The sequence below is a fragment of the Myotis daubentonii genome, chromosome 2, assembly GCF_963259705.1.
Source record: "Myotis daubentonii chromosome 2, mMyoDau2.1, whole genome shotgun sequence".
Lineage (NCBI taxonomy): Eukaryota > Metazoa > Chordata > Mammalia > Chiroptera > Vespertilionidae > Myotis > Myotis daubentonii.
This window is the reverse complement of record NC_081841.1, coordinates 23,325,936-23,350,728: the sequence shown is the minus strand read 5'-3', so window position 1 is coordinate 23,350,728 and position 24,793 is coordinate 23,325,936. Positions and strand designations below refer to the sequence as shown.

At 42.4% G+C, this 24,793-nt stretch overlaps 2 protein-coding genes and 1 pseudogene across 2 annotated transcripts in view; all 3 read left to right on the top strand.

The window, feature by feature from the left end:
• Positions 1-24,793, top strand: part of LOC132227257 (alpha-2-macroglobulin-like) — a 208,403-nt gene that overhangs the window by 146,804 nt on the left and 36,806 nt on the right. The gene's annotated exons all lie outside the window — the stretch shown is intronic.
• The window catches only part of LOC132227261 (alpha-2-macroglobulin-like), a 65,366-nt gene that overhangs the window by 3,852 nt on the left and 36,721 nt on the right, over positions 1-24,793 (top strand). Inside the window, exons 2-16 of the mRNA XM_059682169.1 lie at positions 1,531-1,714; positions 2,528-2,687; positions 2,849-2,901; positions 3,843-3,863; positions 4,139-4,307; positions 4,736-4,820; positions 5,352-5,472; positions 6,220-6,334; positions 6,485-6,594; positions 9,033-9,194; positions 12,630-12,857; positions 13,314-13,377; positions 20,769-20,911; positions 21,746-21,895; positions 23,378-23,542. Of these exons, the coding sequence (XP_059538152.1) occupies positions 1,531-1,714; positions 2,528-2,687; positions 2,849-2,901; positions 3,843-3,863; positions 4,139-4,307; positions 4,736-4,820; positions 5,352-5,472; positions 6,220-6,334; positions 6,485-6,594; positions 9,033-9,194; positions 12,630-12,857; positions 13,314-13,377; positions 20,769-20,911; positions 21,746-21,895; positions 23,378-23,542 (1,930 nt within the window). The remainder of the gene's footprint in view (positions 1-1,530; positions 1,715-2,527; positions 2,688-2,848; positions 2,902-3,842; positions 3,864-4,138; positions 4,308-4,735; positions 4,821-5,351; positions 5,473-6,219; positions 6,335-6,484; positions 6,595-9,032; positions 9,195-12,629; positions 12,858-13,313; positions 13,378-20,768; positions 20,912-21,745; positions 21,896-23,377; positions 23,543-24,793) is intronic.
• Positions 1-24,793, top strand: part of LOC132227259 (small ribosomal subunit protein uS8-like) — a 90,266-nt pseudogene that overhangs the window by 33,308 nt on the left and 32,165 nt on the right.

Here is a 24,793-nt window from a genome sequence, read left to right as displayed (position 1 = left end):
ACAAGGGAATACCCATATGACTGTCAGCTGATTTCTCAACAAAAACCAAGCAAGCCAGAAGAGAGTGGCAAGAAATATTCAAAGTGATGAATACCAAGAACCTACAACCAAGATTACTTTATCCAGCAAAGCTATCATTCAGAACGGAAGGTCAGATAAAGAGCTTCACAGATAAGGAAAAGCTAAAGGAGTTCATCACCACCAAACCAGTATTATATGAAATGCTGAAAGGTATCCTTTAAGAAGAGGAAGAAGAAAAAAAAGGTAAAGATACAAATTATGAACAACAAATATGCATCTATCAACAAGTGAATCTAAGAATCAAGTGAATAAATAATCTGGTGATCATAATAGAATCAGGGACATAGAAAGGGAATGGACTGACTATTCTTGGGGGGGAAAGGGGTGTGGGAGATGCGGAAAGAGACTGGACAAAAATTGTGCACCTATGGATGAGGACAGTGGGTGGGGAGTGAGGGCGGAGGGTGGGGTGGGAGCTGGGAGGAGGGGAGTTATGGGGGGGGAAAAAAGAGGAACAAATGTAATAATCTGAACAATAAAGATTTAATTAAAAAAAAAGAAAAGGGAAAAAAATTATTATGAGTTTTGTAAACAAAAATCCTTGGTGAAAGGATTAAGCTGTAACAGTCCAGTGATAGCCAGAAGGAAAGGGGGCTGGAGGAGGTGGAAGAGGGCATTTGAAACCTGTATGGTTCTGTTAACCAATGTCACCTAATAAACTCAATTTAAAAATATTTGAAAACTACAGGGTCAATAAAAGTATATATGAGGGTATTGGAAACGTTTCTGTTTTGCTCATGAGTTACCAAGACTCAAAAGTCAATCACTTAGAAGACCATTTTTGAGTGGAGCATGGTCTAGCCAGGAGTTGAAAGGTAAATATTTAAAATGCAAACATCCAGGGTTATGTAACACCCTAAGATTTCATTAGTTGCTTACCACAACTGAAGCTTTAAATTAATGACTCACTTGTTTTAAGTCTCAGATTCCACATCTGTAAAGTTGAAAGCAAGTACTTGCCATATCATTTTTCTCAGGGCTATGAAGATGATAGATAGATGATAGATGATAGCTAGATACAGATATAGATATAATATAGATACTCAATGAAAGTTCTGTAAATTGATTGGTTTTTCAGTGTCTCACCTGAAAGCTTGCTTGTTTTCTACAAAATCATAATGTAAAATAGATTTACAACATAAATATATATAATTAGTATATTGTTTAATTTTAATTCAGATGCCTACATTTTGGGGTTTCTTAAAGGAAGGTAAACCTACTAATTTTAATCTATTTAAGGCTCACCTCAAGCAAAATGTTCACTGCCATAGCACTGGTGATGGGCAGGGGAATAATTCTCATATATACTGTTCAATAGTAAAGATTAATTTCATGCTTATCAATGCATAGTCTCTTGGTATAGAACTAATGATAGTACTCATAATTTTTATGGAAAATATTGCTGTTGATACCAATGCCTCTCCTCTAATTGGACTTCCCCATTTCCAGGCAGTATATGGCGCTGGTCCCCTCCCTGCTCCACACTGAGACCCCTGAGAAGGCCTGCATCCTTCTGAGCCACCTCAATGAGACAGTGACTGTAAGTGTTTCCTTGGATTCTCTCAGGAAGAATGAGAGCCTCTTCACTAACCTGGTGGCAGAAAAGGACTTATTCCGCTGTGTCTCTTTCACTGTGAGTATGGCTGTTTGGCTTAATATACTTGTTTCTATTAGTCAGGGTCATAGAGATCCAGAATTCAGTCAAGATAAGCCTTTGAGAGGCAGGCAAGGACTTCAGAAAGGAATGAAATGTAGTGACTAAGAGTAGAAAGTAAGCATCTATGCAGGAATTTATGAGATACAAATATTTATAAGCATACTTAAACCAACTTAATGATCAAAGAAAGTTTCTATTAGCAAAAAGAAAAGCAGCATGCACTAGACAAAGGGAAAAGGTGACTTCTTAAAATTAAATGAGAAAAAAAGATTAATAAAGCAAACTAGGCCAATATTCAACATAAGCCCCCAGTGGTGGGCTGACAGGAATACATCACCCCATACTCTTTCTAAGAGTGAAAGTTATAGAAATTACCATGAGCAAATATCCAGTAACTCTTCAGCGTTGCCCATATATAAAATGCCCACAAACTATAGTAATAAAATATTGTAGTTTTCTTTCTCATGGGCCTAAATATGCTTTTACCATGCTCTGTCCACACATAAAAACTTGCTCAAGTTCAGTGAATAACTGAATCAAGACTGATCTATAAGGTGATGTGAATCTCATTTATGTCCTTTCTTACTGAGGTATTTTTCCTCCATCTTATGTCCTGTCTCCCTACTTGTAAAATGACAAAAATAATTTCTGTCCATGCCAATTTTCTGTGATAATAATGAGGGAGTGAAGTTAAGTAAAAGAGCAATATCTCCAGGGAGGAGTGCAACAGGGATGGAGGAGGACACATTGAAGACTGAATGGATTCTCTGGATCTCTCCTGTATTTCAGATCCCAAAATCTCCATCCAGTGAAGAGGTAATGTTTCTTTCTGTCCAAGTGAAAGGAGCAACCCACGAATTCAGAAGGCAGACCACAGTGCTGGTTAAAAACCAAGAGAGCCTGGTCTTTGTCCAGACAGACAAACCTATCTACAAACCAGGACAGACAGGTACAAAGAGGCCAACAGTCAGGACAACTTCAAAAAGGAAAGATCCTCCCCTATGTATTCCCCAATCAAAAGCCCTGTAATACTGACTTCTTAATGGTTTGTCTTACCAGCCTATAGGCCTGGTTTAAGATTTCTAGTGATAAAAAATATTTCTGTTTCAGTGAAGTTTCGTGTTGTCTCATTGGATGAAAATTTTCACCCCCTGAGTGAGTTGGTGAGTCTATATATATATATATATATATATATATATATATATAGTCATTATTTTCTTTGTAACCTGGTTGGGATTCTGTTTTGGGTGCTGGGGGAGAATCAGGGAGTCGAGAAATCTGGTATTGAGGATAGTAATTTCTGGCATTAGACTAATGTAAGATCCTCATTTTAAGCAGTATCCCTGTTGAATAGAGTAATTAAGTTTTTTTGTCTTGGTACTGAACTTAGGCAATTGTCACTCAATTAAACTTAGAAAGTTCTCAATTAATCTCATATACATACAGATTAATGTAAATATATATATATATATATATATATATATATATATATATACCAACTGTATGCACATATATACTTTTGTATCTATTCCTTATTAGAAAGTAAGCTCCTTGAAAGCAGATATATTGTTCTTTTGTGCATTGCAATATTCCCAGAACCTATAATGACACACAGCACATGGTAGGCACTTAATAAATATTACTTTTTACTAAGGAATAAACATTGATAGCAGAGGAGCTATTGTCATTCTTTTTTACTCTTAGAACTACCTAAGAATTCTGTGGTCCATCTTAATATTTGGGTCTGAACATAGTTACTTATAGTTCTGTTGGTATTTTACTTCTCAGCCTATAAAATTTCAAAGCAAAAGAGTATACTTCCCTGGGATGCCATACACATTTAAGTAATATTAGTAAATCCCATTTCTAATGAATGGTAGGTGCATCTATGTATTTGTTGCTGACAGCCTATTACGTTCTTATCATTATTTATTAATTGCTTTTAAATGATTAGTTAAAAGTTCTGTAAAACTTAACCTGTAAGTATTTTATGTGTTTTACTACGGGTAAAGTTATTCTAGATAAAACTACCTTGCTTATAAATCAGAACTGAGAATACTTGTGAACAAATCCTAAACTCCTTTATTTCTTTTTTCTCTCTCAGATTCCACTAGTATCCATTGAGGTAAGTGAGACGAAGCATTCCATAATTACATGTAAAGTAATAAATTTAGGGAAAATGTTCTTATTTGAGAGATTCTTACAATATCCCAGAAACTTGTCATTAAGGGAAAAGCCTTCAAACTCATGTAACACAGATGGTTCTAACTCATCTCCCCTCCCCATTCCTTATGACCATCCCATTTTCCTCTTTGTAGATAACAAAGAGTTTCTACAGATTCCCTAAATTGTCTCTAATGCTCTAAGCTCTTTTGTAATTTTCAATTAATGTATCTATAGGACCCCAAAGGAAATCGCATCGCACAATGGCAGAAGGTCAAGTTAGAGAGTGGCCTCAAGCAATTGGCCTTTCCCCTCTCATCAGAGCCATTTCTGGGCTCCTATAAGGTGCTGGTACAGAAAGAATCAGGTGAAACGGCAGAGCACCCCTTCACCGTGGAGGAATTTGGTATGAATTATGGAAAATCATGGAATATTTTTCTTCATATTTAAACTTCTAGGGCCTGGAATTTGAGTTTATTTTGAATCCTTTCACTTTTCCTGGGTGAGACTGGGGTTGGAGTAGAACCAATTATATACCTTACTCCCATTAAGACAATTAATGCTTTGTCAATAGGACTTTATATAGCTTAGTTATATTTATAGCAATTTTTTCATCTCCAAGAAATAGAAAATATCCTTGTTTTAGTAAGGTTACAGGGGTCTGTAATCGTTCTTCGAACTGTCTCCATTTGAGCAAGGTAGCTGTATTGGAGAAGAGAGCTGCCTCTTCGGGAGCCTAAAATACTCTTAGGGAAGTGTTACAAAGAACCTGAAAGTACTAATTCCCCAGAAGCTGAAAACTAATCACAAACATCCTTTATCTCCTATCAACAGTGCTTCCCAAGTTTGAAGTGCAAGTAACAGTGCCAAAGATAATCACTATCTTTGACGAAGAGGTGAATGTGTCAGTGTGTGGCCTGTGAGTTTTGGGGGGTTTTTTTAAATCTTTTTTGGGGAAATTATTTTAAAAAGACTCACCATTTGGGATATTTTGGCTAGTGTTTCTAGGAGCAGTGACAGCAAAAATACTTGAAATACATGAGAGCATCTCACCTCTAGAACTTTCCTTTCCTGTTGCCTTCCTATTTTCCCTTCTTATTTTCTTTCACAATCTTACCAGCATTATTGTAACTATCACGGCACAGGCAATTGTTCTTACAGAGACTAGGCTACAAAAGATAGTTTTTTAGATGAAAATTAGAAATTAAGAGAAAAAGGCATGATAAAAGAAGACTATAGTAAGTTTTAGCATGTTGCACTGAAGAATTCTAGAAGAGAAGGGTCATTACTTGACTGTGCTCAATAATGTTTGAGCCTGCAAATGGAAAGTGCAGATTAGAGGGAAGAGACGGGAGTAAATATACGGTAGTTAAAAGAGGAAATATAAATAGGTCGGAAATGTGGATTTTCAATGTATACTTTGATTCATTTGGCAATGTTCTTATGACAGATACACGTATGGAAAGCCAGTCCCAGGACGTGTGACCATGAGCATGTGCAGAAAGTATTATGATCCTTCTAACTGTTTTGGTGGAGAGTCACAAGCTCTCTGTGAGAAATTAAGTCAGAAGGTAGGTGGAAAACTCTTCTAGGGACTAATGATGAAGGCATTGTTAATAAGCAGTGAGTCACAACATGATGCTAACTCAGGAAGACAGCACCCGATAAGAGAATTCTATGCTAGGTATAATAGTTGTTTTAAAATAAGTGGGTTAGCACAGTAGGAATTATGTATTTCTTATAATTGTCCATTATGGATGTTCTTGGTGCAGCAAACACACAGAATGATGGAAGCTGAGTCAACTTCAATAACTGGTATCCAAAGCCATCTTTGACATCCATTTGTATGAAGGAAAGAGGGGGGAAAGCATACCTTTTAACCACCATTTCTGGGAAGAATGTCAGTTTCATTCTTTCTATGAACAAGAACTTGTCACATGGCCCCACCTACATACCAGTGAGGTAGGAAACACAATTCCCAGATAGGCGGCAACTTTCTAGCCATAGCTGTACACTATGGAAGGGGAGCCAGATTTTGGTGAAGGGTAAGTCGCCTATTACAGTAAGATTTATCACCAAAATTTTAGGGCATTTCTATCTCATTCACACTAAGAAATCTCAAATACTGGGGAACACACCTGTCAATTATAAACCTGATACTGTTGTAAATTGTAATAATAACCAATCCCTAAAGGTATTGTATTCTTATAGGAAATACCTAAATTATATTCCCTGCCCCTCCCAAATATCCCACCAGATTAATTGACCCCTGGTCTGTCTAGTATTATGTTCTTGTATTTTATTCTATCCCCTCCTAGCTAAACAGCCAGGGTTGCGTCTCTCAGCAAGTAAAAACCAAGGTCTTCCAGATGAAGAGAGAAGGTTTGAAAATGGAACTTGAAGTGGAAGCCAAGATCAAAGAAGAAGGAACAGGTTTGTATACCATGGGGGGATGGGAGAAAAGGAAATGGACATTGATTTATATCCTTTGCCAAAGTATGACTTGAAAGGGGGAAGGTAGGATAAGAAGTTCAGGCAGATCGTCCTTCCAAAAAATGACTTACTTTTTTCTTCTTCTTTCAGAGGTGGAGTTAACTGGAAGAGGGCTCAGTGAAATAACAAGAACTATCACCCAACTCTCATTTGTGAAAGTGGACCCACACTTCAGACTAGGGATCCCCTTCTTTGGACAGGTGGAGTATTTTTCAGTTCACAAACCAAACTTTGCATCATCATCTAATAAGCACAGCATATTCTGCTAAAACTACACCTGGTTATTGTTACCTGCTGATAAATACAAGCAAAGGTATAAAACCACACACAAATATATCTGTTCCTCTGTAAATTTGTAAATGAAATCTATAGAATCATTCTAAAGCATCCGCAAAATTAGCAAGTTTTTTTTGTCACTTCTGGAACAGCATTGTGTGGTGTCATTCAATCTCCTTCCCAAAGCTTAGCAGGCATCTCATATTTTTATGATATTTTCTCACAAGCATCTCAGAATTCATGGTGGCCACAAACATTATCCTTCCAACACTAATTTCACATGGCAATGAATGAATAGATGGTTTTAATTTTTATTTTGAGCATAAAAGATGCTACTATACCTAGTATTTCTTTCATGGATATTGTATTTATAATACTTTTTCTATAAGTGCAAGTAAAACAGTGTACAGAAGGGTAAAATACTGCTATTTAAGGTTCCCCGCTTTTTTTGTTTGTTTGTTTGTTTTGGGGGTTTTTTTGTTTGTTTGTTTTTAAATATATTTTATTGATTTTCCACAGAGAGGAAGGGAGAGAGATAGAGAGTCAGAAACATCGATGAGAGAGAAACATCGATCAGCCGCCTCCTGCACATCCCCCACCGGGGATGTGCCCGCAACCCAGGTACATGCCCTTGACCGGAATCGAACCTGGGACCCTTCAGTCTGCAGGCCGATTCTCTATCCACTGAGCCAAACCAGTTTTGGCAGGGTTCCCCGCTTTTAAAAATATAAAATTTCTCACAGATCTACAGAGAAATATTTTATTGTTATCTTTCTAGTATAAGCAGATGTGCAAATGGACCTTTCTGACTCCAGGAGTCTGAGATAACAGTTGGGTGTATCTCATGTATAATGACTGTGTGTCATATTCTTAATGGAAATGTTATAAAATTTCAGCTGCGGAGAGTGTGAAAGACAGAGGGACTAGACTCAACAAAGGAGTGAAGGAGTAAATTTTAGAATGTTTTGATTATGTTATGACAGCAAACATATTCAGAAACTTTGGTCACATGCTAAAATGAAAGTACACTTCATGTTTTTAAATTTCTCAGGTATATTGTACATTTTCGATATTTCAGTCCTGCTAAATAAGTGTTCCATTAGTCATAAGACTCATTAGAAGAGAAGAATCAGAATTTTATCCTCTTTGCCGAAACCGGTTTGGCTCAGTGGATAGAGCGTCGGCCTGCGGACTGAAAGGTCCCAGGTTCGATTCCGGTCAAGGGCATGTACCTGTGTTGCGGGCATATCTCCAGTAGGAGATGTGCAGGAGGCAGCTGATCGATGTTTCTCTCTCATCGATGTTTCTAACTCTCTATCTCTCTCCCTTCCTCTCTGTAAAAAATCAATAAAATATATTTTTTTAAAAAAATAATTTTATCCTCTTTGTACATGTAGCCGACAGTTCAGTGACAAACTTAGATTTTGTTAATCAGTTACACATACTGATCCAAGTCTGCCTCTGTGCTTCTTGCTACCATAATAAGTAGCTTATCCTGGAAAGGAATGAACATCTTCACAATAGGAACTAGACTACTCCTCTGCTGAGTTTAATATTAACAGTAATGTGACTTTAAGCCTTTATTAGGGTGGTGTGCTTCTTCTCAGTTTTACATTTTTGCATGGCAAGTGCCTCATAAAATCTGCCTACCTTCCAAAAGATTGAAAATTTAGGTTGACAAGCAGATATCATGCATAAAACAACTAGAGAAGCATACCAGACAATGTATTCATTGCTCACTTGTACACTCATTATACAGAACACAACACCATAGAAAGTTAGTTGTCCCCCACACAATAAGAGGAGCTCAATTGAATTTGGCAGTGGGTTAAAATTTTTCAATGCTGTATGATTCTTGTGCTCTGTGACTCTGCAAGATATATGATACATAGACCCAGAGTACATTTGTCAGGTCACCCCAATTATGATCTCCATCATGCTCTATCCTTTTACACTGCTTTATTTTTTCTAATTTTTCAATTACAGTTTACATTCAATATTACTCTGTATTTGTTCCAGATATGCAGCATAGTGGATGGATCATCATGTATTTTACAGAGTGGTCCCCATGATGTTTCAAATACCCACCTGGCTCCATACAATACTGCTTTATTTTTCTTCTTAGGACTGATTACTACTAAATAAGTGTATATTACTTATGGATTGATTTCACATCTGTCCCTTACTAGACTGTAAGCTCTGCGGTAGAAGAACCTTTGTTGTGTTCACTGCTATAGCTTCAATGCTTGAAAATGTGTTCAACATATAGGATGCACTCATATAAATACTTCTGATAAAATGAATATGTTGGGTACCTATTGGAGATTAGCCATATAACTGATCCACAGCTTTTCATCTTCAGGTGCGCCTCGTGGATGGGAAAGGTGTCCCCATGCAAAATAAACTCATCTACATCACAGCAAATGAAGCTAACCATGCCTCCAATGCCACCACGGATCAGTTTGGCCTAGCGCAGTTCTCCATCAACACCACCAACGTTAAGGATTCCTCCCTCTCTGTCAGGGTAAGCTTGGAAAGAAGTTACCAATAACACGAAGTAGCCTTGAAAAATGCATCCAACCTAAAGTGATGAGATCTCCAAGTTTATTTAGTCCTATGGAGAGAAAAACACTAGAAACTAGAAACCAAATTAAGGTCAACTTTGAAAAACTTTATTAAAAATATTTTGTGGTTAAAAGTGTGGGTTCTTCTTGTATACTATTACTGGCAATATAAAATGGTGCTATAGAAAACAGTATGGCAATTTTTAAAAAAATTACGAATGGAAATACCATATGATCTCATAATCTCACTTATGGGGAATATAGCCACAAGAATTGAAAGCAGTGTCTCAAATGCATATTTGCACACCCATGTTCATAGCAGCACTAGTCACAATAGCCACAAAGTGAAAGCAACACAAATATCTTTAAACAGATGAAGATAAATAAAATGTGGTATATATATATAATGGAATAGAATTCAGCTTTAAAAAGGAAGGAAATCCTGTCACATGCTATAACATAGATGAACTTTGATGACATTACATTAAGTGAAATATCCAGTCACACAAAAAAACACAAAATATTGTGTAATTACACTTATACAATGTATCTTAAATAGTCAAAGTCATAGAAATGTAAATAGAATGGCAGCTTCCTGTGACTGGAAAGGAGAAGTTAGAAGCTGTTGTTTAATGGATGTAGAGTTTTAGTTTTACAAGGTGAAAAAATTTTGGAGATCCATTGCACACTACTTAACATTACCAAACTGTATGTAAAATGGTTGTTAATTTTATGTTGTGTGTTTCTTACCACAATTTTTTTTAAACGGTGTAGGTTCCAGAATGAAATAAATAAGATTAAAATCCTGTCTAAACTCTTATTAAGAGCAAATAACTAAAAACCTCTATACTTCATTTTCTTATCTGTAAAATGGACACAACTCTTAGAATTGTTGTGAGATTAGAGATATTACATATTAAAGCATCTAGTGAGCCCCTTTAGCTGTTAAATATTGTTGCTGTAAAAGCCCATTCTAACATCATTAGCATTTTAACTCCATAAATTATTGTCCTTACTTACCTTTGTCCTGCTAGTCTAATTTTCTCCACACTCTCCATACCCATATAGTTTGCTTTTTATAGCATACAGTCCTCTATTCAGCAATGAAGATGTAGATATACATTTATGTGTATATGGCTACACAATAGATATTACATAGTAATAGTGATAAAAACCCACACCTGTTGGAATGTCTCATCCTATCTAATAAAAGAGAAAAATGGTAATTGGCGTACGACGATACCCTTTTCATTGGCTAATCAGGGCTATAGGCAAATTAACTGCCAACTAAGATTGGCAGTTAACTGCCAACAAGATGGTGGTTAATTTGCATATGTAGGCACAATGCAGGGAGGCGAAAGGGAAAGCAGGAAGAAGCCCCCTGCCACTGACAGTGATCGGAAACCCAGGGGGGAGCTAAGACCTGGGGGGCAGGGCAAAGGTGATCGGAGAATCAGGTGCCTTTTCCGCCCTGGCCAGTGATAGCAGGAAGTAGGGGTGGACCAAGCGATGGGAGCTGGGCACGGTCGAAGCTGGCAGTCCCGGGAGCTAGGGGTCCCTTGCCTGGGCCTAAAGCGGAGCCCACGATCGTGGGGCCGCTGCAGCTGCGGGTCCCCGCTGCCCGAGCCGGATGCCTCAGCCAGAGGTGTTAGGCCTGGGCAGGGGCAGAGCCTGCAACCGCAGGGAGCTGGGGGTCCCCTGCCCAGGCCTGACACCTCTGCCGGACGCCTCAGGCCTGGTCAAGGGGCCGATCCAGTGATTGGTGATCGGAGGGTGATGAGGGTCAACTCCTCTGGCCGAGGCATCAGGCCTGGGTGGGGGGCAGAGCCGGGGATTGGGGGATATGATGGTCCCCTTGCCCAGGCCTGAAGCCTGGGTCAGAGGCGTCAGGCTTGGGCGGGGGGTGGAGCAAGCGATCAGAGGGAGATGGGGGTCCCCTGCCCAGGCATGATTCCTGGGCCAGAGGACTCAGGCCTGGGCGGGGGCCAGAGCCAGTGATCGGTGGGGAGATGGGGGTCCCCTGTCCAAGCCTGACACCTCTGGCGGAGGCGTCAGGCCTGGGCAAGGGGCCGATCAGGCAATCGGAGGGTGATGGGGGTCTACGCCTCTGGCCAAGGCCTCAGGCCTGGGCAAGGGGCAGAGCCAGCAATCGGAGGGGTCTGGGGGTCCCCTGCCCAGGCCTGACGCCTGGGCCAGAGGCATCAGGCCTGGGCTGGGGGAAGAACCAGTGATGGGGGGAAATGAGGGTCCCCTGCCCAGGCCTGACGCCTCTGTCAGAGGCGTCAGGCCTGGGCAAGTGGCCGATCCTGCGATTGGAGGGTGATGGGGGTCAACGCCTGAGGGCTCCCAGTATGTGAGAGGGGGCAGGCTGGGCTGAGGGACACTCCCCCACCCACCCACCCAGTGCACGAATTTCGTGCGCCGGGGCCCTAGTATAAATATAAAGAGGAATAAATAATATTTTATTAATTAAGCTGTAAATAGTTGTCATCAAAGCCTATACCTTTAATAAGTGAAAATTGAATGTTTACTCATTTATTTTATTAAGAACTATCTCAAATACCTTCTCTGTACTAGGCACTGTGCTAGTCCTAAAAAAATGAAAATATTATTGTTAAATGCTTACTCTGTTCAATGAGCATTTATATGTTATCACTGGAATATACATTGAGATATGAACAAAATGGTTGTCTGAACAAAGATTCACTCATGCCACTTGGGAGGTGAAGATGAGGGTACTGGAAGCCTGAAGAAGAAAAAAAAACTAACAACTTCTCCATGGAGAAAAATTGAAATACAACCCAAATAATATCTAAGGAGCTTAAGAGTCCAGAATCACAAGAAGCATTAAAAAGAATCCTTCTAAGACAGCCTGACAGAGGTAGACTTCAGCCAATTTACCACCTCAACTCTTGAACTAATGCTATTTATAGACTGTATTCTCAGAACCTTAACTTTGCAATATTAAATTTATTCATAATACATATTTGCAACTCAGCATGAATGAGGCATTGACTTCAATTTGTGAATGTGATTCTTCAGTTTTTGGACATTATTTAAGTCTCCTCAAAGAGGTTTCATAGTGTCTCCGTCTGCACAATAAAGTGGCCAAAGAAATGTCAAGGAAGCTAGTCAGAGCAAAGGATGTCTCCCTTTATGTTCTTCAAAAATATCAACAGCAACCCTAGGAACCTATTCAGTGTAAAGGCACAAACCATGCCTGCAATAGAGATAAACCAAAAAAGGAGGGGGCTTCTCTCTCACTTGTTACTATGGAGCAAAAGACTTCTCGGGACTAGCTTAGGTAGGACAGTCAACTAATACAGTTTTGTGAGAACACTGATTCTCTGTGAGATATAAACTATACAATAATACTGTTTTTCCTAATTCATTAGGTCAAATACAAGGATGAGAGCCACTGTTATGACCACCAATGGCTGGCAGAAGAGCACAGAGACGCTTATCACACTGCTACTCGTGTATTCTCTCCCAGCAAGAGCTTTGTCCACCTTGAGACCATACCTGATGAACTGCGCTGTGGCCAAACTCAAACCATCCAAGCACATTATGTTCTGAATGGACAGGTCCTGAAGGAGCTAAGGGAACTCACGTTCTATTACCTGGTGAGAAGGCGGACCACGGCCCTGAGTCATCTATAGACAAACGCTGTCTGTGGGGCAAAATTTATGAAGCTCTTGAGAAAGTTTGTTTCTCTTCTGAAAGCTTGACTCCCTACAGCAGCGGTTCTCAACCTGTGGGTCGCGACCCCTTGGGGGTCAAACGACCCTTTCACAGGGGTCGCCTAAGACCATCGGAAAACACATATATAATTACATATTGTGTTGTGATTAATCACTATGCTTTAATTATGTTCAACTTGTAACAATGAAATTGGGGGTCACCACAACATGAGGAACTGTATTAAAGGGTCGCAGCATTAGAAAGGTTGAGAACCACTGCCCTACAGGGTTAATTAATTCTTGCTAGCAGGGGTTCAAAGAAAATAAGCATGTCACATAGAGGGCAAGAATTGAAGTAAGATCCTTTCATTGCCTTTGTTTTTTGGGGGTTTTTTCCAGATAATGGCAAAGGGAGGCATTGTCCGAACTGGGTTTCAAGTACTGCCTGTGAAGCAGGAAGACAGTGAGTATTTTCATAATTCCACCTCATTCTGACACATTCAACCTTACACTGCAGAAATACCAGGATTCGTTTCAAATAGAGGCAATCTACGTCTAACCCCTAGCTAGTTTGGTTCAGTGGATAGAGTGTCGGCCTTCAGACTGAAGGGTCGCAGGTTTGATTCCGGTCAAGGGCACATGCCTGGATTGCGGGCTTGATTCCCATTATGGGATGTGCAGGAGGCAGCCGATCAATGATTCTCTCTCCTCATTGATGTTTCTATCTCTCTTTCCCTCTCCTTTCCTCTATAAAATCAATAAAGATACAATTTTTAAAAAAAGAAGAAGTTGAGAGGAGAAAAATGTTTCTTTTTTCACCCAATATGTCTTTTCCTTCAGTGTATTCTGTTCAGATTATTTAAAATGTAGATGTAGTGTTTCTTATAATCCACTTATTCCAAACTTTCAAACCATAAGTATTCATGAACCACATTTGCAAAACAACATTTCAAAATAGTTTTAATCAGTGGATTGAAGGTAAAATTTGGGAGTGCTTTCTATGTACTAGGTTTTGTGGTGAGGTATTTATATAGGGTGTCCCAAAATTCCTGCATGAATTTTGGGACACCCTATATTTGTACCTAATTTTTCCTTTTCAAAGATAGTTACAAGTTATGGAGAATTTAATTGGGTACTTCCACCATTGAGTTAGACTCTTCCCATGAACGAATATGGAGCAATATAAATCTCTGGGAAAAAAACATCGGGGATACGGAACCAAGATGGCGGTATAGGTTAACGCTGGAGTTTGCTGCTTTGAACAACTACTTCAAAAGTGAAACCAAAAAACAGAAGGGACATCACCCAGAACCACAGGAACGCTGGCTGAGTGGAAGTCCTACAACTAGGAGGAAAGAGAAACGCATACGGACACTCAGAGGAGGCCCAGTGCTGAAGTCAAATTCTGAGGTTCGGAGTGCGAGGAGCGGGCTGGCGGTGGAGGGCGCGGTTGGCGTTTTCAATTGGGAGGGAGTCGCAGACTCTGAGCTCCAGATCCGGGCGAGTCTTTAGGGACCCAGACTCAAACGGGAGAAGCGGGACTGTCTGGCTTCGGTCAGAGCGAGTGCAGCTTTCTCTCCCAGGTTTGCAGCGGGTGCTGGGACTCAGAGAGGCAGAGCCCCTGGGGACAGGACTGAGAGCCGCCATAACTGCTCTCTCCAGCCCACCCTGTTGATCCTGTGCGACCCGCCCCGCCCAAGCCCTGCACAGAGGCATTTGCCAGATAGCCTCAGGCAAAGGCTAGATTAGCACCTCCCTAGAGGACAGAAGTTCTCTCCCTGCTGACACAGCTGATTCTCATAGCCACTTGGCCTGGAGGTCAAACCCTCCCTGGAATTAGCTACAACAATCAAGATTTAACTATAAGACTGCGAACAAAGACCACTAGGGGGTGCACCAAGGAAGCATAACAAAATGCGGAGACAAAGGAACAGGACAAAATTGTCAATGGAAGATATAGAGTTCAGAACCACACTTTTAAGGTCTCTCAAGAACTGTTTAGAAGCTGCCGATAAACTTAATGAGATCTACACTGCCGGGGTCCTGCCCCAGCAGGTCCAGGGGTCCCCAAAGGTGTGGACGGAGTCGGTGAAGAAGGAATGGTCTCGATCTCCAGAGAGGTTCTGCTTCGGATCTCCAGCCAGGTTCTGTGGCCAGGTCCTGGTCAGGTTCTCTTGCCAATCTCCGCAGTCAGGTTCAGTCCAGGATCCCTGCCATGCTCTCTCGCCAGGCTCCGCCTCCAGGCTCCGAGGCCAGTCCCTGTCCAGGATCCTCCGGCATGCTCTCGCCAGCGAAGTTCTTCTGTCTCTAGAGAACGTTCTGTGTAGGTTCTGTGCCTAGGCTCTGTCTCTCTTGGTCCTGTCTTCCAAGCCCTGTGTCCTTAGTTCTGTCTTATAAGTTCTGTGTGTTTCTGTCTTGTTACAACTGTATTTATACCAGTTGATTCAATCCTATCAATCTCTATTACAAAGGTTAGGGCGTTTCTTATCTCCATTCCAGGGAGAAAAGATTATGTAGTTTAAGCATGATTGTTCGTAGTTAAAGGGATTAATTACCCGCCTGGCACTTAGTTGAGGGTTTTATTCCCTCCCTAACTTCAGGGGAAAATCCCTACCTGGGGATTCAACCTTTCTCGGAGAGGTGACCTTGGTTAAAACACAGCGCCAAGAAGGTGAGCAAACATATTAAGAACCATATGCCATATATGCCAGGTCCCTTGAAACAGCAAGGATGGACCGGCTCCCGGCAAATTCCCCCTTTTTTATTTTTTAAAAGCAAGCATTAAAAAGAAAAACCTCAAATGCTCTCTTATATCCATTTTAAGCGTAGGATTGGCACTTTCTGCTATTACCTGAGTCCTGATCTATCACCCCAGGGAGAGCTTGCCAATCCTGCACTTTCCCAGGGTGGAAAGGCTGCAGTGGGGTTAAGGATAAGGCTCCTTGGGCCTACCTTCTCCCATGCCTCTACATTTACCTTTCCGGCACCTTTCCTTCCTCAGAAAAGCATGGACATATTTGTTGTACAAAACGTTCTGTCTGACTGGGAGTAACCTTAATTCCTCTGCTAGCAAGCACATGTGTTAAAAGATCAATACGGAGTCTTTTTTCTTTAGACTCAGTATGGCACATCTTCTTAATCTAAAGATCAATACAGAGTCTTCTTTCTTTGGACTCAGTATGGCACATCTTCTCAAACTAAGAATCAATACAGAGTCTTCTTTCTTTGGACTCAGTATGGCACATCTTCTCAATCTAAGTTCTGTACTATCCACCTTCTTACCCTACTTATCCTCTATAGGGGGGTCTGTAGCACCCTGGTGGAGTCCTATCCGTCCCGAGTGTGGGGGTTTTCAAGGGGGGGGGGGCTTACCTAAGGGAATCCTGTTCCAGGGATTCCCAAAGGTGTGGACGGAGTCGGCGAAGACTATCCACCCTCTTCCTACGGTGGAGTCCTATCCGTCCCGAGTGCGGGGCGCTTACCTAGGGGTCCCTGTTCGGGCGCCATATGCCGGGGTCCAACCCCAGCAGGTCCAGGGGTCCCCAAAGGCGTAGACGGAGTCGGCGAAGAAGGAATGACACGGAGATCAGCGTTCAGTTGATCATCAGCCTAGCCAGGATCTCAAGCCAAGTTCTGGTCTCGATCTCCAGAGAGGTTCTGCTTCGGATTTCCAGTGAGGTTCTGTAGCCATGTTCCCTCGCTAGGTTCTCCAGCCAGGTTCTGTCCAGGCTCTCCAGTCAGGTTCAGTGTCCAGGTTCCAGTCAGGTTCTCCTGCCAATCTCTGTAGTCAGGTTCAGTCCAGGATCCCTTGCCATGTTCTCCCGCTAGGCTCTGTCTCTAGGCTCCGAGGCCAGTCCCTCTCCAGGATCCTCCGGCATGCTCTCTCCAGCGAAGTTCTTCTGTCTCTAGGCTCCGTGTAGGTTCTGTCTTCTTGATTCTGTTCTGAGTTCTGAGTGTTTCTGTCTTGTTACAACTGTATTTATACCAGTTGATTCAATCCTATCAATCTCTATTACAAAGGTTAGGGCGTTTCTTATCTCCATTCCAGGGAGAAAAGATTATGTAGTTTAAGCATGATTGTTCATAGTTAAAGGGATTAATTACCCGCCTGGCACTTAGTTGAGGGGTTTTATTCCCTCCCTAACTTCAGGGGAAAATCCCTACCTGGGGATTCAATCTTTCTCGGAGAGGTGACCTTGGTTAAAACACAGCGCCAAGAAGGTGAGCAAACATATTAAGAACCGTATGCCATATATGCCAGGTCCCTTGAAACAGCAAGGATGGACCGGCTCCTGGCAAATTCCCCCTTTTTTATTTTTTAAAAGCAGGCATTAAAAAGAAAAACCTGAAATGCTCTCTTGTATCCATTTTAAGAGTAGGATTGGCGCTTTCTGCTATTACCTGAGTCCTGATCTATCATCCCAGGGAGAGCTTGCCAATCCTGCACTTACCCAGGGTAGAAAGGCTGCAGTGGGGTTAAGGCTCCTTGGGCCTACCTTCTCCCATGCCATTACATTTACCTTTCCTTCCTCAGAAAAGCATGGACATACTTCTTGTATAAAACGTTCTGTCTGACTGGGAGTAACCTTAATTCCTCTGCTAGCAAGCACATATGTTAAAAGATCAATACAGAGTCTTTTTTCTTTAGACTCAGTATGGCACATCTTCTTAATCTAAAGATCAATACAGAGTCTTCTTTCTTTGGACTCAGTATGGCACATCTTCTCAATCTAAGGATCAATACAGAGTCTTCTTTCTTTGGACTCAGTATGGCACATCTTCTCAATCTAAGTTCTGTACTATCCACCTTCTTACCCTACTTATCCTCTATAGGGGGGTCTGTAGCACCCTGGTGGAGTCCTATCCGTCCCGAGTGTGGGGGTTCTCAATGGGGGGGCTTACCTAAGGGAATCCTGTTCCAGGGGTTCCCAAAGGTGTGGACGGAGTCGGCGAAGACTATCCACCCTCTTCCTACGGTGGAGTCTGATCCGTCCCGAGTGTGGGGGTTCTCAATGGGGGAGGGGGACTTACCTAGGGGAATCCTGTTCCAGGGGTTCCCAAAGGTGTGGACGGAGTCGGCGAAGACTATCCACCCTCTTCCTACGGTGGAGTCTGATCCGTCCCGAGTGTGGAGGTTCTCAATGGGGCGGCTTACCTAAGGGAATCCTGTTCCAGGGGTTCCCAAAGGTGTGGACAGAGTCGGCGAAGACTATCCACCCTCTTCCTACGGTGGAGTCCTATCCGTCCCGAGTGTGGGGCGCTTACCTAGGGGTCCCTGTTCGGGCGCCAGATGCCGGGGTCCAACCCCAGCAGGTCCAGGGGTCCCCAAAGGTGTGGACGGAGTCGGCGAAGAGGGAAAGACTCAGAGACAGTGTTCAGTTCATCAGCAGCCTAGCCAGGATCTCCAGTCAGGATCTCCAGCCAAGTTCTGGTCTGGATCTCCAGAGAGGTTCTGCCTAGGATCTCCAGTCAGGTTCAGTCACCAGGTTCTAGTCAGGCTCTCCTGCCAATCTCCGCAGTCAGGTTCAGTCCAGGATCTGCTGCCATGCTCTCTCGCCAGGCTTTGCCTCCAAGCTCCGAGGCCAGTCCCTGTCCAGGATCCTCCGGCATGCTCTCGCCAGCGAAGTTCTTCTGTCTCTAGAGAACGTTCTGTGTAGGTTCTGTGCCTAGGCTCTGTCTCTCTTGGTCCTGTCTTCCAAGCCCTGTGTCCTTAGTTCTGTCTTATAAGTTCTGTGTGTTTCTGTCTTGTTACAACTGTATTTATACCAGTTGATTCAATCCTATCAATCTCTATTACAAAGGTTAGGGCGTTTCTTATCTCCATTCCAGGGAGAAAAGATTATGTAGTTTAAGCATGATTGTTCGTAGTTAAAGGGATTAATTACCCGCCTGGCACTTAGTTGAGGGTTTTATTCCCTCCCTAACTTCAGGGGAAAATCCCTACCTGGGGATTCAACCTTTCTCGGAGAGGTGACCTTGGTTAAAACACAGCGCCAAGAAGGTGAGCAAACATATTAAGAACCATATGCCATATATGCCAGGTCCCTTGAAACAGCAAGGATGGACCGGCTCCCGGCACTACACGAAAACTAATAAGACCCTCGATCTTATATTGGGGAACCAACTAGAAATTAAGCATACACGGACTGAAATAACGAATATTATACAGATGCCCGACAGCAGACCAGAGGAGCGCAAGAATCAAGTCAATGATTTGAAATGCGAGGAAGCAAAAAACACCCAACCGGAAAAGCAAAATGAAAAAAGAATCCAAAAATGCGAGGATAGTGTAAGGAACCTCTGGGACAGCTTCAAGCGTACCAACATCAGAATTATAGGGGTGCCAGAAGATGAGAGAGACCAAGATATTGAAAACCTATTTGAAGAAATAATGACAGAAAACTTCCCCCACCTGGTGAAAGAAATGGACTTACAGGTCCAAGAAACGCGGGGAACTCCAAACAAAAGGAATCCAAAGAGGACCACACCAAGACACATCATAATTAAAATGCCAAGAGCAAAAGATAAAGAGAGAATCTTAAAAACAGCAAGAGAAAGAAACTCAGTTACCTACAAGGGAATACCCATACGACTGTCAGCTGATTTCTCAACAGAAACTTTGCAGGCCAGAAGGGAGTGGCAAGAAATATTCAAAGTGATGAATACCAAGAACCTACAACCAAGATTACTTTATCCAGCAAAGCTATCATTCAGAATTGAAGGTCAGATAAAGAGCTTCACAGATAAGGAAAAGCTAAAGGAGTTCATCACCACCAAACCAGGATTATATGAAATGCTGAAAGGTATCCTTTAAGAAGAGGAAGAGGAAGAAAAAGCTAAAGATACAAATTATGAACAACAAATATGCATCTATCAACAAGTGAATCTAAGAATCAAGTGAATAAATAATCTGATGAACAGAATGAACTGGTGATTATAATAGAATCAGGGACATAGAAAGGGAATGGACTGACTATTCTTGGGGGGGAAAGGGGTGTGGGAGATGTGGGAAGAGACTGGACAAAAATCGTGCACCTATGGATGAGGACAGTGGGTGGGGAGTGAGGGCGGAGGGTGGGGCGGGAACTGGGAGGAGGGGAGTTATGGGGGGGGAAAAAGAAAAAAAAAGAAATAAAGAACAAAGGAGAGGAAAACCTGTCAAGTTTCCATATCTAAATAGAACTGGTTGTATAAATTAAAAAAAAAATAAATCTCTGATGGTTTCTCCTATTCCAAGAAAGTCTGAAAGAACACCTACTAGAAAACTAACAGTGACTTACTCTCCTGTTGCTTTTTCATAGCAACACAGAAGATGTACAGAAGTCTGATGCAACCTCTAAAGAATCTATGTAGACATCAAAAAATAACTTCCAAAGAAGCACCATGTTCCTGTTAAGAAAAAAAAAAAGATAGAATATGCTGTTCATGGAGGTTTAAAAAGTACATAAGGATAAATACAATGTGTTAGACTCTTAATGTTATAATTCAAAGCTTCACCTTCTATTTCTCTTCTCTAATGTCTAGACCAAATGGCAACCAAGATATCTCCATAAGCTTAGATAGCATCAGAACTTTATATAAGAACTTTAAAATTGGTGATAAATCATTTAAGAGAGAAAAGGGGACTTTTAATAAGGCTTCTTTTTCCCTAAAGCTAGAGTTCTTAGAGATATAGAGTTATTAGGGATAGTCATCTATTTGTTACATGCTGTTTAATATATCTATTACACCTACTAATAGCAATGGTATTAACCAATCAGGCTCCTAAATGGCTTTGTGCAATAGAAACCATCCATGTTAGCCCTGGAGATATATCTAACCCGTAATCCCTTTCTCACTGTCTCTATGCTCCAGTGAAAGGCCATTTTTCTGTGACGGTCCCTGTGGAACCAGACATGGCTCCAGTTGCTCGATTGCTCATCTATGCCATTTTACCTGATGGGGAAGTGGTCGGGGATTCTGCAAAATATGAGGTTGAAAACTGTCTGGCCAACAAGGTGGGTGCTTCATACCATAAATTTTTCACATTAAATAACAGGTACCTATCGTTCTTATTTTCTACATGCGAGCATTGGGACCAAAGGGGTTAAATGAACGCCCACAGGACTTCAGCAAGGTAATGGCAGAGTCACATTAAGAAGCCATGTCACTGGACTCCTGGTGCAGAATTCTCATGTATTATCCCTTACCATATGATATGATTCAGAGTACCTTGTTCCCTTCTTTTTTGATGAAATGCTGGAAAATACATTTTTAAAATTACTAAAGAGCCAAAAGATAAACACAAGAGCATCTAGAACTATTTGCATTCTACCTTGCAGTGAATGAACATTACACTGTGTATCAAAGGTAAAAATGGCATCTCAAATTTAGTAAGTTGTAAAAATAATTAGATGTCATTATAATGGCTTAGCTGATTCTTGGAAACCAAAGCAATGTGTAGGGGACCAAAAGCCTCGGGTCTCACACAGTGCCAACCAACCACCGCAAAGTCAAACTAAGTGCTTATGCACTGAATGTAAGCAGCACTCAGAAAAAGCAGGTGCCCCAGCCAGCATGGCCCAGTGGTTAAGCATCGACCTATGAACCAGGGGGCCATGGTTCAATTCCCGGACAGGGAACATGCCTGGGTTGTTGGCTCCATCCCCAGTGTAGAGCATGAAGGAGGCAGCTGATCAATGATTCTCTCTCATCATTGATGTTTCTCCTTCTCCCTTCCTCTCTGAAATCAATAAAAATATTTAAAAAAAAAAAGAAAGAAAGAAAATGCTGGTGAATACATGGTTAAGTTAGAAAATTTGTTTTTCTGATCTTCCTCTCCACTTTCACAGGTGGATTTGACCTTCAACCCAGCAGTAAGTCTTCCAGCCTCGCCCATCCGCCTGCGAGTCACAGCTTCTCCTCAGTCGCTCTGTGCCCTCCGTGCAGTGGACCAAAGCGTGCTGCTCATGAAGCCTGAGGCAGAGCTCTCCCCGTCCTCGGTGAGTTCCCTCAGCCTGGGTCAGGAAGGGCCAGGTAAAAGGGTCTCCAAGCAAGAAGAAATGCCTTTTTGAGTAGATAGGCAGCTCCTGCATTGAGCATCTGCCCCCTGGTGGTCAGTGTGCGTCATAGCAACTGGTCAACCACTTGTTCTGGTTGTTTGGTCACTTAGGCTTTTCTATATATAGATTGCTTTGGGGAAAAATAAGCAGAGAAGGAAGATGGATAAGTGTCTAATTTCATTACTTACTTTGTTAATCTAATCAATTTTAAACTACTATTAATATAATGCATTTTTATATGTCTTACTCTTCCTTTTCAAATGAATTTGAAAACACCATTTCCAGTATTTTACAGTTAAAGTTTTAGGTATTTGTAAAGATCTGCAGCATTTTGTTCCCATGAATAATGCCTAAGAAAATACTACCCTATTAGAGGATATATACTTCTTCGTGTACCTGTTTAGAACATATGTCCATTAACTTTGTTATGCACTGAGTCAGTTGCTAACCATCAGGTAGAGACAAAGCTATCATTTTACTCTACCGTCTTAAAGCTTTGTACAATGTCTCAAGTAGAGCAGATCTCAATTTCTCTTAATAGTCATATTTCATTCTAACATGGAGTTTAAGATTTGCTTTTGAACTATGTAACAAAGTATTATGATCCTTGCTTAGATGGCAATATTTGGGGGTTTGTTTTTCCTAAAATTGTTATTTTCAAAAACATATATATATATATATTACCATTATGACCAAAGAACAGAATGACTGAAACGACCAGTCGACCAGTTGCTATGATGCGCACTGACCACCAGGGAGCAGATGCTCAATGCAGGAGCTGCCCCCTGGTAGTGCGTTCTCACAGCCAATCTCCCATGGCCCCTCCCCCCAGCTAGCCAGCCCCCATCAGCCCCTGGTGCTAAACCACTAGTAGAGACCTGCTTCTGGGTCAGGTTTTCTTATGTAGCAGAGCAGCTCCCTCAATGTGATCTATTGAAAGTCAGCCCTTGACACAAGGGTCAGTCTTGCTCGCATCCTCTGCCTTCCCCGGGGGCGGGCCACCCAACTGCTGTGGTGGCAGCACAGTTGTGAGAGAAGGATGGGGGGGGGAAGAAGTAGGAAACTGTACAGTGGTGGGGCGCCAATGGTGGCATCAGCGTCCACTCCTTCCACGCCTGGCCCGATGACTGTCGCCTCCTCTCCCAACCCCACTGGGGCCCTCGGGCCCAGGTTGGGACAGGGAACCAGGGGTGGGTGGTGGCGGACGTGGCCCCTTTCCCAGGGGGGCCAAGGGCCAGCTCCTTCCTCAGGGCCAGAGGCCAACCTCCCATGGTCCCTCCACTTCTACCCCATGAATTCATGCACCAGGCCTCTAGTCTTCTTTATAAAATATCTAAGCAATGAAGATACTCAAAACTAATGGCAATTATTCTTTTCTTTTATCCTTGCACTTAAGAAAAATAAACTTTTGCATTTGTACAGGTTTATAACCTGCTACCAGTAAAGGACCTCACTGGTTTCCCTGAAAGTTTGAATCAACAGGAGGAAACTAATGTAGACTGTGTCCATGACCAGATCCACATCAATGGAATCATCTATTCCCCAATGTCAAGTACAAATGAAAAAGATATGTATAGCTTCCTACAGGTAAATTCCTTCTATTGTAGATGATCAGTTCCTCAGGTTTACAAACTACCTAATTAAAGAGAAACATGCAAATTGACCATACCTCTGCTACACCCAAAAGCCACGCCCACAAGCCATGCCCACAAGCCAATCAGGAGCGAATATGCAAATTAACCCAACTAAGATGGCAGCAGCCATGGAGCTGAGTGAACAGGAGACTTGGGTTGCCTCGGCAATGGAGGAAGCCAAGCTTCCCCCCTGCCCTGCCAGCCCTGAGCTCTGCTTAAGGCTACAAAGTTTCAATTATAGAAGATAAATAAATCCCAGATACCTGCTTCCAGCCTACTGCTGTGGCCAGCCTGAAAATGGCCCTCAGCCCCTCACTCAGTCTGGCCAAACTCCTATGGGGTGAGGGTCCCCACTGGGGGGCTTTACCAGCTTGAAAACAGTCCTCTGCCCCTCATCCAGGCTGGCCATGCACCCCAGCAGGACCCTTCCCACACTGAAGGGGGTGTGGCCAGCCTGCAAACAGCCATCAGCCCCTCAGCCAGGCTGCCCAAGCATCCCAGTGGGACCCCACCCTGATCCAGGACATCCTTCAGGGAAAACCAGCCGGCTCCCATCTGTGCACCAGGCCTCTATCCTATATAATAAAAGGTAATATGCAAATTGACCCTAACAGCAGAAGGACTGGGAATGACTGGTCACTATGACACACACTGACCACCGGGGGCAGATGCTCAATGCAGGAGCTGCCCCCTGGTGGTCAGTGCACTCCCACAGGGGGAGCTCTGCTCAGCCACAAGCCAGGCTGATGGCTGCCAGCACAGCGGTGGTGTGGGGAGTCTCTCCCGCCTCCTCAGCAGCGCTAAGGATGTCCGACTGCAGCTTAGGCCTCCTCCCCACTGACAAGTGGACATCCCCCGAGGGCTCCCAGGCTGCCAGAGGGATGTCTGACTGCCAGCTTAGGCCTCATCCCCAGGGGAGCTGACCTAAGCCAGCAGGTGGACATCCCCCAAGAGGTCCCAGACTGAAAGAGGGCACAGGCCGGGCTGAGGGACCCCCTGAGTGCACAAATTTTTGTGCACCGGGCCTGTAGTTATATATATTTTTAAAATTATTTATTTAATACCTTCATATCATATTTGAGGGAAATGAGACATAGAGAGGTCAAGTGACTTCTCCAAGGTCACTATAAGTAGCAGATTTACTAATAGCAAAGAGCCAGTACTGTAACATTTGGGACTATTAGTCAAGTTTTCTTCTTTTTAC